Raw genomic sequence first — 13236 nt, 5'->3', positions numbered from 1 at the left:
CCTTTCTCACTGGGGATTCCTCCTCCTCCACACACATTGCTACCGCCTGGATTCTCCCAGCTGTACAACTTACAGTATTGTACCGTCTAGAGACTCCTGTTGCCATGCCTCACACTTGAGAACAGACTTCCTGACGCTATTAAAGCCAGCCCAGATGAATCCAAGTTAATCACATCCGCATGAACACTGTGATTTGAACTGCTGGCCATCCCTGAGGGAGCCAGCCCATAACCCAGTATCTCCCTGGACATTCTGGGTTTCTTCCCATTGCGGACACCTGCTGCTAGGATTTCAGTAGATGCCAGTACTACCTAGGGAGGGTTCCAACTTCAATCATGCCAGCATGGTCACAAATTCTAAAGGGACACAAAAGGAGGTTATTATGGAAAAAAGAAGTCTTAACTATTCTTTGCCTCCACTGAGGGTAAACTCAGAGGAAACTTTGAGTAATGTATGAACAGGAAGTGCTTTAGTACTGTGACATAAATTATTTATTAGTGGACAAAGTGAAATACAGTTTGCTCTCTCAAATAGTACCCTCAGTTAAAATACAACGGTATTCACCTGCTGCATCAAAATGTTTTAAAAATTATGTAATTATTGCAGCAGGACCCTAACATCAGCATCTAAAATGCAGCCTCTAAAGCTAAATGCAGTCTTTTAAAAGACTAATTAGCTGGAAAATTAGGAATGCTCAAGGATGAACAATCCAGGTCTTTCATGGAAAGAGTATCCAGCCAATGGGAAGTCGGTAAAGCTCCAGTGACAGAAGGCACTCTTTGGCTGTCAACCAGACTGAATCCATTACACCTGCTGAATCTGTCTGGAGTCCATTTCCTACTAGGGACCACTAACTGACCAGTCATCCAGATGTGCTATGAGTGTTCTGCCACCTATTTTGGAGAAACATGATCTTTTTATTACCTGTCTATAGCTGGGGGAATTTTCCATTCTCCTCCAGGGCCCTTTGTTCTTTGGGTGAGTGTTGTGTTGTTGCATAGAGATTTAAATTCACCAGCAGCTTTCCCCCTCTCTATGCAGTGCTGACTCATTTTCCCTAGACACTTGTTCATATGCAGCTTGCTGTGGTTCCTTGATCTCTCTTGCCAAGTGAAAGCATTTGTGAGGTATTGGAAGCCTATTACTGTGGTTTTATCCAGCTGTCCTTGTTTGGTATTTTGGCAAAAGAGTTCTACTCTGCATTTGTTCCATTATTTCTATTCCTGCCTTTCAAGTAGAACCAGGTTAGCAAATGACAGAAAATTAAATCCAGATGATTTGTGATAAGAAGTGTTTAAAAAAAAAATAGGACTACTCAGTCATAAAGAATGCTCAGAATGAGATTATGCAAATACTTCTATTATCACACCTTCCAGTGGTAAGGGCACTCTTGATTCTGAGGCAAGGCAACAAAATTCTGGTTAGCTTTATATTTATTTAATTTTTCTGTTTTAAATGAGCAGAAGCTCACTGAAGCATAAAAGAAATTATGTTTTTAAAAGAGCCTGCCTTATAATCACCTAGGTGCTTCACAGCTCAACAGAGATGATGAATAAATTTGCTTTGGCATCATAGTTTATAATTTACGCATGCACTTGCAACAGAAATGGTTGTCACACTTATTAATTTCAGGAAACTTGTGATTTGGAAAAGATAAAGCCTGAAGCCAGACGATACTTGGAAAAGTCAGTTAAAATGGGAAAAAGGAACGGACTCCATCTTCCAGAACAAGTACAAAATGTGAGTTTATGTTTCTTTTTCTTACTGGGGACAAAATGAATAAATAAAATACAACAGAAATAAGGAAATAGGGAAGCAGTTGGAGTGTAATAAAATAACCCATAATAAAGATGCATTTACAATGTGTTTGGTATTCTATGTTTTAAATCCTATAACTCCTGTTAACCTCATGGTACTGACAAACAACTAATAATTGTTTTTAAATTCTGTCCAGGTTTTATTTGTTTTATGTGTGTTGGGTTATTTCCCCTGATCTATTTTATATTCTTTGTTGGTTCGAGATCTTAATAGTTGGCTTGTATGTTCTTTCTCTTGGACATACAGAGATAGAGCACTGGTAATAAACTCTTTATTGATGGAGAATTTTAAAACCAGCACTTTGGAATGGAGCATACTATGATTGATATATGCTTCTTTTATAAAGAGAGATTAGCTGCTGGAAAGTGCTTCTCAAAATTTTATTTTGTCTAAGGCCAATCCTTCTAGGTTCAGAACTAAACTTGGCTGCAGAATTAACCTCATTCTTCTTAGACAGGAAATATAATTCATATTTATTTCCAGATCAGTCTTCTAGAGAGCAGACCCGGAAATAAGTTTGAAAGAAATCCAGCCCAAATGTCATCATGATAGATATAAATAAAGACACCACTGAGACATGTACCCTTCTGCCACCTCAATGCCCTTTGATCACCTTATGTCATCTTCATCCTCATTAGAGGAGAAAGGCACTTGATCTGCTTGTCTGACCCTTTGCCTTCCTGGCCAATCCTTCAGTTCTATAGTATGAAAACTATAAGGGTACAATGTGTTTAGTTGTAGCTAACAAAATTCCCTTTAAAAAAAAATAGATGATATTTAGTCATTTGTGTAACTGGAAGATGCAGAGGTAAATGGGCTTTATGGTTTATTTGAATCTAGATGACCAGTGGTGCCTCCTGATTTTTCTTGCCTCTATTCTGTCTTCTTTAGTATTAGTGTTATCCAAAGGCTGACTTCCTTTTATTACTAAAGTAGCTGAAAACTCCCCCATCCAGAAGGACTTTGGGAAGCTCCTATCAAACCTCCCTTTGTGTCTTTGTGACCCACAGTGGATATTGGACCTAATCCTCAATCCCCCATCAGACACTGATGCTTCTTATCAACACCACAGTTTGAGAACCAGTGTAGTTTAAGTAAATTTCATTATCTAGCATTGTCAAAAGAATGGGACACATTAATCAAATTTTTTTTGTTATAGATTGCTTATTACTTCCTTGCATCTCCAACCTAATACTTTTCTGCAAATGTTAGTCAGAGGAATGCCAGGCTTGGGTTATTTGAACAAGTCACCACAAGGAAGATAGAGTAGTTTCTTCAACTTTGTAGAGGATACACCCCTGGAACTTCAGATAGGATCAAAGGAGGAGTGATGGAAGGGAAATTGGAAAGACAAAGTATCCTAAGAAAAGCAGTGAACAATATGTGTTAAGGCAGTAGTCTCAAAGTTAAAGTGCACTGAAATTACTTGTGGGGCTTGTTGAAAGTCTGGTTATAGCACCCCACTCTCAAGAGTTGGCATTTCAGTAGGTTTAACGTAGGTTCTCAGGAAACTTCATTTCTAACAGGTTCCCAGTTGATGTAGCATTGTTAGAAGAATGGGACAGATTAATACAGTTTTCCTTGCTTATTGATCTCCCACCTAATACTTTTGATGCAAATGTTAAGGTTCATAAATCACCTTTGTTAGCAAATGCTTTGTAAAACTAAGATATTACCTTTTTTCCAAAACAACCTTAGAATTAATTACTTAGTACTTTTCTCTTGGTTTGCTTCAGCACCAGATCCAGATTACTTAATTAAAAGATTGGAATTGGAAAAGATTAGAAATATGCTTATTGGTGATGGGCTACTAGATTTATTAATTTATCAAACATCTATTTATTGTGTGTGCACAGTGTACCAGATACTACATTTATTATAACTTTTACATACTCTTATTATAATTATTAATCTGTTTAGTTCTTCAAATTTACAATTAATTTATAATGCACCACGAAACTTGCCTTTCTTGCATCCACAGGCATAAGGGAGAAGACTGCCAGCACCTGCTTTCCCAAGCACATCTCAAAGTACTTCCTGAGGGTTGGGTACCAAATCCAGTCTGCATATAAGAGTGAAACTTATTTAACCAATGAAGATAAAAAATGAAAGTTTCTTTTTACTGCTAATGTTATATATATTTTTCTACATTTCAGGAAATCAAATCGATGAAGAAAAAAATGAGTGAGCTATGTATTGACTTTAACAAAAATCTCAATGAGGATGATACCTTCCTGGTATTTTCCAAGGCTGAACTTGGTAAAATTCTGTTATTTTTCTAGATCAAAGTATATAATTTAGGGCTGGGGATGTGGCTCAAGCGGTAGCGCGCTCGCCTGGCATGCGTGCAGCCCGGGTTCGATCCTCAGCACCACATACAAACAAAATGTTGTGTCCACCGAAAACTAAAAAAAAAAAAATATTAAAATTCTCTCTCTCAAAAAAAAAAACCAAAGTATATAATTTAGGCAAATAATGTCACCTCATAGATTGCCGTGCTTTCCAGACAGAAAACTTAAATCAGAATTCAAAATATTCTTTTAAAAAATCATGCAATTCCTATACCCATCACTCCTCCTATAGAAACAACAACTGAAGCAGCCAAAATTAGGCTTTAGGCTAATAAGAATGTAAACTATTTCTAGAGACAGTCCAGAGGAGATTTCATAATTTTTCCCCATAATCTTTTTTAGTAATTTATGCTGGTATTTAATAGCCTTCAGGGCCCTGAACTTTTTTTCTACCTTGCAGTGTCCCCTGCATTGTCACTTAAACTAATCTCTTACTCTGTTCTGGGTCTTCCTTGGCTTAATTTTTTCTACTCTTCATGAAAATGCCATCTGTTCAGGTGCACGGAAGCCTATTCATAGTTTGAATTACCATTCCTGAGCCACCTGGCCTCTCACCACCACTCCTATTCCAACAAAATCAAAATTATAATATAGGGATTGTCATATTTTACTTGAATTTCAATTACTCCACCAAATTCCTAGAGCTACTTAGAGGCACCATGCCAATGCTAAATAAACTAGTAATGAGTGGAAAAAGTGATGTATAAGAAAATGATTTTTTGCAGGTGCTCTTCCTGATGATTTCATTGACAGTTTAGAAAAGACAGGTGATGACAAGTATAAAATTACCTTAAAATATCCACACTATTTTCCTGTCATGAAGAAATGTTGTGTCCCCGAAACCAGAAGGAAGATGGAAATGGCTTTTAATACAAGATGCAAAGAGGTAATACATACATTTGTCTTTCTTTTGTTTTTAATAGAAGATTTTAAGGAAGAGGTTTGCTTTGTTTACCAATATTGAATTCATCTCAGCGGCAATATTCCTATTTGTGTATGCATCGCACCTTCTAATTCCCCAGGACTATAAGACCTTTAGGTTTGGCTCAGTGGAACCTGCTTTGTATGGCCATAGACTAAACTGTTCTGATAAAAATAGAATGGGTGTCATAAATTAGAAGTTGTATTCCTTTCCCAAGTCAGCATTACAAGGCTGGTAAGGTATCTCTCCTTCTGTAACAATTGACTTCCAACATCATTCCTGAAAATGATTTTTCCCCAGCCTGTTGAGAAGGTGGGAGAAAGACAGTACAGGCCAGGACCTAGAAGCAACTGACATCAACTCCATTCACATCCCATTAATTCACATTTCATCCTGTAGCTGTATCTAGATCCAAAGGAAGCTGAGATGTAATCTTTTGTTGACAAACAGTTGCTCAGCTTAGAGGGTTTTATTATTAAAAGGAAGTAGAAGTGGATTCTTAGCCAACTAGCGTATTCCACCATTGTCTGTTCCTCTAGCTACTTGGGTAACCATGAACACCCTTTTTTTCATAGAACCATTTGTCAGTTCCCATCCAGTTATTGCCTTGAGCTCGAAGATCAAGATCTCTGTGGGACACACAGTTCTTCGTAGTGATAGCTTCTCATGATCTAGCAGTCTATGAAAGTAAGACATTTTATCATCTACTTCACCCTGCTATAAATAAATAAATAAATAAATAAATAAATAGAAATAAGTAGCCCTCCCATTTGGAAAAGGAAAGAATGAGAAACAGCAGACACAACAGTTTTCAACAACTGGCAGAAATTAGGATTCCATGCTCTGGTGAAGTTCCTTGGATTTATTTGGGTCTGCCTTCTCCGAGTATTCCTTTATCAGTGGTACTCCGTGGTCTTAGATTTTGCCTGCAGGGCGTTCTTTCGTGACCATATCTTAGAGTACTGCTAGTTCCAGTATGAAATGTATGCTAGTGCCAGTTTGAAGAGTTAGGATTACTTTATTAGTCAAATAACCACACGACTAGGCCAGGCCTTATATCATCCTGGTAATAAAATTCCTTCAGAAACTTAAGTTTCTCATCTGTTTTCTTCCATAATAACTATACCAAATATTGCTTTTGACCATAATTCCTGCCAGATCTTACATGCTGACTTGTGTATTTTGTCCATCCTTCTCTTCTTCAATTTAATGGAGTCTGCTTTGGAGCCTTTCGAAAAGCAGGCTTAAGAAGGAAGGCAGTATTCTCAAACTAATCTCTGCAATTCAGTCACTCCAAGTGACATTCTTTCCTCCTGATGTTAGAAACAGAGCAAGTGGCTTTTCTAGCCATCTGAAACCCATATTATAGACCACAGCAGAACCTTCCTTAGCAAAATTCTTTTCCTTTTATTTTTGTAAATTGGTCAATACTCACATGAGCTCACCTCTCTCATTTGATCCTTTCAAAAGCAACGTATACCAACAAACAGGCCAACATTGTTAGTTTTCCCAAACAGTTTATTTGAAGCTAAGACTTAGTAGGTGCATGGCTTGCTTCTACGTTATAGCAAACAACAGTTTTAACAAATGTTCTTTGTGATATAATAAGGACCACTAGCTTCCCAACCTGGTGAATGCAGAAGCCTCACTTCCATTCTGGTACATTTTTTCATTTTGTTATAGCAGCATCTTGTTTCTGCCACTAGTCTCTGTATGTCAAGGTGCAGACTGAGCAACTTTACAGAGGTCAATCAAAATCATAGTGACCCAAATAAGATCAAAGTTATTTCTTTTCAGAAAGTAGATTAGAGGTTACCAGGGAATATAGAAGCAACCCTGAGCAGTTTTTGTTAATGGTTATAGCATTTCTGTTTAAGATAAATGAATATATAATTAATGCCACTAAATTGGAAATTGGACACTTAAAAAATGGTTAAAGTACAGCCAGGAGTAGTGGTGCATGCCTGTAATACCAGTAGCTAGGGAAGCAGGAATGTTTTTAACTACAATGCATCTGTAGTTAAAATGGCAAATTTGTATGCTTTTTATATTTTACCACAGTAATGGTTTAAAAACGAGTTCAAGGCCAGCCTTGACAACTTAGTAAGACCTATTTCAAAATAAAAAAATAAGAAGGGTTGGGAATGTAGCTAAGTTGTAAAGCAATTCTGGGTTCAATTCCCAGTACTGGAAATACACATATATATTTATATATAACATAACATGTAATATATAGAGTATACATCCTACATATAGTATGTTTTACGTTATATATTTGCCACAATTTTTTAAAGGTTTATTTCTTTGTAACGCACTGCCATTCTCAGTATGTGACTTCTGAAGTCATTGTTGTTACCTTCCTTTCACAACTAGCAAGGCAAGCATCTATAAAGAGATGACCCACCTGGGCATGATGGTACATGCCTATAAACCCAGTGACTCAAAAGGCTGAGGCAGGAGGATGGCAAGTTCAAAGCCAGCCTCAGCAACTTAGTGAAGCCCTCAGCAACTTAGCAAGATCCTGTCTCAAAATAAAATATAAAAAGGGCTGGGGATGTGGCTCAGTGATTAAGTACCCCTGGGTTCACTCCTCGGTACTAAAAAAACAAGAGAGAAAGATAAACCTAGAAATTTCACTCATCATCTCATTTACATTCCATTGTCCCATTAAGTTTTGCATGGCCACAAGTAGATTTAGGATGGGTAGCTGGGTAACCATGTGTTTATCAAAAACTGTTAATAAAAGGAAGAATGAGAGAATAGGTGTTGGAAGAAATTTGGCAATCTGAAGAAAAGATCTGGGGAAATGAAAAAGATGAAAGAAGAATTCAAACTAGTATAATTCAAACTAGAATTATAGTATGTATACATCTCTTATCCATGCTTCCAGATTCTAAAATACTATTAACAGGTAATTATGTAGGATTTGCTCTTATGTCAGACATTTTTCTAAGTACTTTACATTATTCTTATTTGAATCTTCACGTTCACCCTATAATGAGATGAAAAAAGTGGAAGATGAGAGAGCTGAGCCTCAGAAAGGTCAAAGGATTTGTGCAAGGTCAAATAGCTAGTAAGTGGTGGAGCCAAATTTTGAATTCAGGTCTTCCTAGAAATTAGTCCATAAATAATTTGCTGATTTGATTATTAGAATTGGTTTTCTTATGACGTGTATTTACTTCTAGGAGAATTTACTTTTCCTTTTATTATTAAAAAATCAATACATTTCTAAGAGAATTCAAATATAGAAAGTATTTGTAATATCTACTTGGGGAAAAAAATCCCTGAAACATTTTTAAATATTGAGTTCTATGGTGTGTTAGTCTGTTTGTACTGCTATGACAAAATACCACAAATTGGGTAATTTAAAAAAAACAAAGAAATTTATTTTCATAGTTCTTGAGGCTGACAAGTCCAAGATCAAGATGTTGACTTCAGTGTCTGGAAGGGTGCTTCTTGCCACCTGCTCACATGAGAAGGGGGAAGAATGCTGCTCTTCAAATGATAGAAGGGCAAAAATGGCCTACACCTGTTCCTTCAGCTCTTTATTTGGCACTAATCCATTCACGAGTATAGTGCCCTCGTGTCTTTGGTCACTTCCAAAATGACCCCACCTCTTCATATCACAACACAGATTTTCAACATATAAATTTTAGGGGAACATTCAGATCATAGCATGTTACATTAACTGTGTTTACATTATTCTGCAGCCATCACCATCATCCATCCACAGAACTTTTCTGTGCTCCCTAACTGAAACTCTGTGTTCATTAAACACTCCTCCCCATTCTCCTCTGACCCTGGATGCTGACAACAACCATTCTGCTTTCGGTGTCTATGAATTTGCTCTGGAACCTCATATAAATGATATCATGTATCTTTTTGTGAGTGGCATATTTCACTTACCATAATATCTTAAAGGTTCATCCATGTTGTAGTGTGTCCTCCTAAGACTGAATTGTATTCCATTGTGTTAAATGCCATATTTTGTTCTTGTATTCATTTGTCAGTGGACACTTGAATTGCTTCCATTTTTGGCTATTGTAAATGATGCTGCTATAAATGTGTGTAGAAATATCTCTTTGAGTCTCTGCTTTCAATTCTTTTGTATAATATATATTCAGAAGTGAAATTGTGGATCATATGGTAATTTTGTTTGATTTTATGAAGAATATAATTTTCCACAGCAGCTGTACCACTTTATGTCCTCATCAGCAATGCACAAGGGTTCCAATTTCTTTACATCCTTGAACATAGATATACATATATATATGTATATATATATACATATATACATATACATGTATACTCATATATCTATACTTTAATGCCACATGCTATACATACAGTAGTCATACTAATGCATCTGTAGTTAAAATGACAAATTTTTATGCTTTTTATATTTTACCACAGTAATGGTTTAAAAACATTTGACAGTTTTGCAAACCTCAAAATATAACAACTCTTCTTTTAGTGCTTTGGGTTCACTTATTATCTTTTGGTTTTGCTGTTGTTTATTCCTAGGAAAACACCATCATTCTGCAGCAGCTACTGCCACTGAGGGCCCAAGTGGCCAAGCTACTTGGCTACAATACACATGCTGACTTTGTCCTTGAAATGAATACTGCCAAGAGTACAAGCCGTGTGACAACCTTTCTCGGTCAGTTCTTTTTCTTCTTAAAAAAAAAAAAAAAAAAGTTATATGGTTTCCATTTCTTTTTTTTTTTCCCCTGATTTTTTGCTATATCATGTCAATTTAAGGTCTCGAATCAAATATTTCTTTGAGGATATCCAGGTTTTCATTCAATCAAGAGAAATTCATTGAACACCTCTTCTATTAGATAGTGTACTTATTCTAGCGGCTTCTCATGGTTACTATGACATTACTATTATTATTATGACATTACTATTATTCTTCATTCTATCTTTCATGTTGTTTGAGATTTTTATACTGATTCCTCACATGACATCTAAACAGTGTTAGCCCATTGCATTTATTCACTGCCACTAGGTATTTAGTAGTTACAGTTTGGCTATTTATGAATTTGCATGACATAAGCTGACAGATATGATATAAATGGAAACAACACATATTTTTGTTAAATATTTATTTTTTGGTTGTAGTTGGACACAATATCTTTTGTTTTTTATGTGGTGTTGAGGATCGAATCCAGGGCCTCGAACGTGCTAGGCGAGCGCTCTACCACTGAGCCACAATCCCCAGCCCCAAAACAACATATATTTTAAAAAGTAAACATTTTATGCTCCAGAAACCATTTGTCAATGTATGAAGGTAATATAAAATAGCTATATTCACATTCATTTTAAGTCATTTTTTCATAAAGCTTATACAAATCATGGCTCTTATGTCCATGACATTTAGTCTCTGGAACTCTCTCACTTACTTATCCTCTCAGTCCTAGTGTCCGCATTCCAACCATCATTATTTTCTCTTTCATCTTAGTGAAAATGGTTGAATAATTCAGACACAATAAAGATATTATTATTTTTTGTTATTATATCTCTAATCTGAATTAACCATAGTATGATTTCTTTTGTACTTTCCCCACTAACCCCTTCAAACTTTATTCACCTTCAATAACATTCCAAATTATTTCATCTGTTGTTTTGAAATCCTTTTATTAACTTAATTAGGTTGGAGAATGATGTGTTAAATCAGCCATATATGTGTTAAAATCCATCATATATGGATTATGTATTCCACAAATGATATTTATTATTATATAGTTTATTAATTGGGGAGACATTTATGAAATAATTACATAGTATTAGGCATGACAGATTATTATCATACTAAGTGGTAGGATTATAGAAAGGCATATGACAAGTCCTTGCTTCAATGGTTTTTCTACCTAGTGAATGTAACAGGGATGTGAGCAGGTAATTGCCATACAGTCCAATGCATGTTATACAAGAGGATGGTTCAAAGACTTAACAGGTTTGTTGAGGTTTCCTTTAGTGGTGACTACATATTCTGAAATTTCTCCTTCACACATCTGATTAACTTAATTCCTTTAAGGTTGTTTTCCCTCTAATTTGAAATTGGCTTATTCTCAAGTGAATTGTCCTGTTGCTGCCTACATTTATATATTCTCTCACAAGCTGTGTTAGTTAGCTTTCTGTCACTGTGACAAAATACCTGAGAAAATCAACTTAAGGAAGGAAAGGTCTATATGTTCTTTCTGGACCTGTGGTGAAGAGCATCATGGTGAAAGATGGCACAAAGCTGCTTACCTTATGGCAGCCAGAAAGAAAGGAAGGGTTGGGGGACAGGGAGAATGAGCACATAAGAGAACACATAAGAGGGAGGGGATAGGTACAAAATATATCCTTTAAAAGCCTTCCCCCATGACCTACTTCCTCCAGTTAGGCCCCACTCCCTAAAGGTTGTGCCACCTCCTTATAGGACCATAGGCTGGCAAACAAGCCTTTAGCACATAGCCTTTGGGCAACATTTCAGATCTAAAACATAACAGGCCTAATCAAAACTATATCTCTTTGTATCCTCTCTGAGTGTCCTCCTCTTTCTTCACGGCATTTCTCAGACTACTGCCTCCATCTCACAGCGTGGGGCAACCTCTAAACTCCCATGTCCCTCGCAAACCCAAGCATACTTTTATCTTAACATATGTAACAAACTGTGACAAATAAATACAGAAGCACATACTCATTTAGCCAAATAAAAAACAAGTAGTTAACAGTTGAAGATAGTAAATAAAGCATGGTGCCCAGAAGTTTCTCCATCTAAAATGTAGAATTGCTCTATCCAAATCGTCCTCCTTCATAGGAATGGGCAATGAGAAACTAAACCCGTGGCTGTCAGATATGTTGAGCAATTTCTAGATAATACTGACCACAGGTCACATCTGGTTTGTTTCCCTTGGCTTTCTTAAAAGCTTAAGCTCACTGAAGAATAATTGTGCACACGAGTTTAGTTTCACTATTACTTTGCACCCTAATTACATCCTTGAGTTAGAGTTCTTTGAGGTAAACCTCACCTTTGTTGGTGCTCTCAGGAAGTCATGGTCAGGTTTTGGTGGTGCTCAAGGAAAAAGGGAGAGTCGTTAATCACCCGCAGGAGTAAAATCTGCTGTCATAATAGAGCTTTCCTTCTTCCTTCCTTGCTGATTTCTCATGTTTAGCACCATGTTAACACATTGGAAGTTTGGATGAATGGGCTTGCTCCAGAGAGCAGTAGACCACTAACTTTTCCCATTTCTTCACAGATGACTTAAGCCATAAATTAAAACCCTTGGGTGAGGCAGAAAGAGAGTTTATGTTGAATTTGAAGAAAAAAGAATGTAACGAGAGAGGTTTTGAATACGATGGAAAAATCAATGCCTGGGATCTACACTATTACATGACTCAGACAGAAGAACTCAAATACTCCATAGACCAAGAGTCCCTCAAGGAGTACTTCCCCATCGAGGTGGTCACTGAAGGCTTGCTGAACATCTACCAGGAGTTGTTGGGACTTTCCTTTGAGCAAGTGACAGATGCGCATGTTTGGAATAAAAGTGTTACACTTTACACTGTGAAGGATAAAGCTACTGGAGAAGTGTTGGGACAGTTCTACTTGGACCTGTATCCAAGGTACTGAGGATCATATTGCTGGAATTTAGGGATTCAGCTACTAATCAGTTTAAGATTCCTCCTTCCACATTTCCCATGAGTGATTCTTAGTGGAGGTGTTAAAAATGTGGGTTTTCATCACTTACTGGGCAAGTAACTTAATTTTTCTGTGCTTTAGTTTTCTTACCTATATTATAGAATCTGATAAAATGAGAATCCTTGTGGCATCTGCTTTGTAGGGTTATTGTAAAATCAAGTTGATTAGTTACCTCCAAAGCATTTGGAAGACTTCCCAGCATATAACAAGAGCTTTTACATATACTGGGGGCTATCATCATCTATTGTGTGCACTGCATTTGTTGAATTTAAAATTGACTCTAAAGATGTTTGGGTAATCTGTCTACCAGTCCTCTTAAATCTATGACCACTCCCTTCAGTCTGGCTAGGAGGCAGCACAAAAATAGTAGGAATAGCAAAATCTTTGTAGTCAATTAAACTTAAGTTTGAATGCTTGAATGACATAAACTCATTGACACTTTGCTTCTAGTAGAG

At 36.6% G+C, this 13236-nt stretch overlaps 1 protein-coding gene across 2 annotated transcripts in view; it reads left to right on the top strand.

Moving 5' to 3' along the window:
- The window catches only part of Nln (neurolysin), a 108018-nt gene that overhangs the window by 60144 nt on the left and 34638 nt on the right, over positions 1-13236 (top strand). For both annotated transcript variants that reach the window (XM_027951604.2, XM_071612556.1), the window contains exons 4-8: positions 1633-1740; positions 3975-4077; positions 4895-5055; positions 9616-9751; positions 12339-12705. In XM_027951604.2, the coding sequence (XP_027807405.2) occupies positions 1633-1740; positions 3975-4077; positions 4895-5055; positions 9616-9751; positions 12339-12705 (875 nt within the window). The remainder of the gene's footprint in view (positions 1-1632; positions 1741-3974; positions 4078-4894; positions 5056-9615; positions 9752-12338; positions 12706-13236) is intronic.

Source organism: Marmota flaviventris, chromosome 5 (assembly GCF_047511675.1).
Source record: "Marmota flaviventris isolate mMarFla1 chromosome 5, mMarFla1.hap1, whole genome shotgun sequence".
NCBI classification, from domain to species: Eukaryota; Metazoa; Chordata; class Mammalia; order Rodentia; family Sciuridae; genus Marmota; species Marmota flaviventris.
The sequence above is the reverse complement of the archived record's forward strand: the minus strand, read 5'-3'. Positions and strand labels throughout refer to the sequence as shown.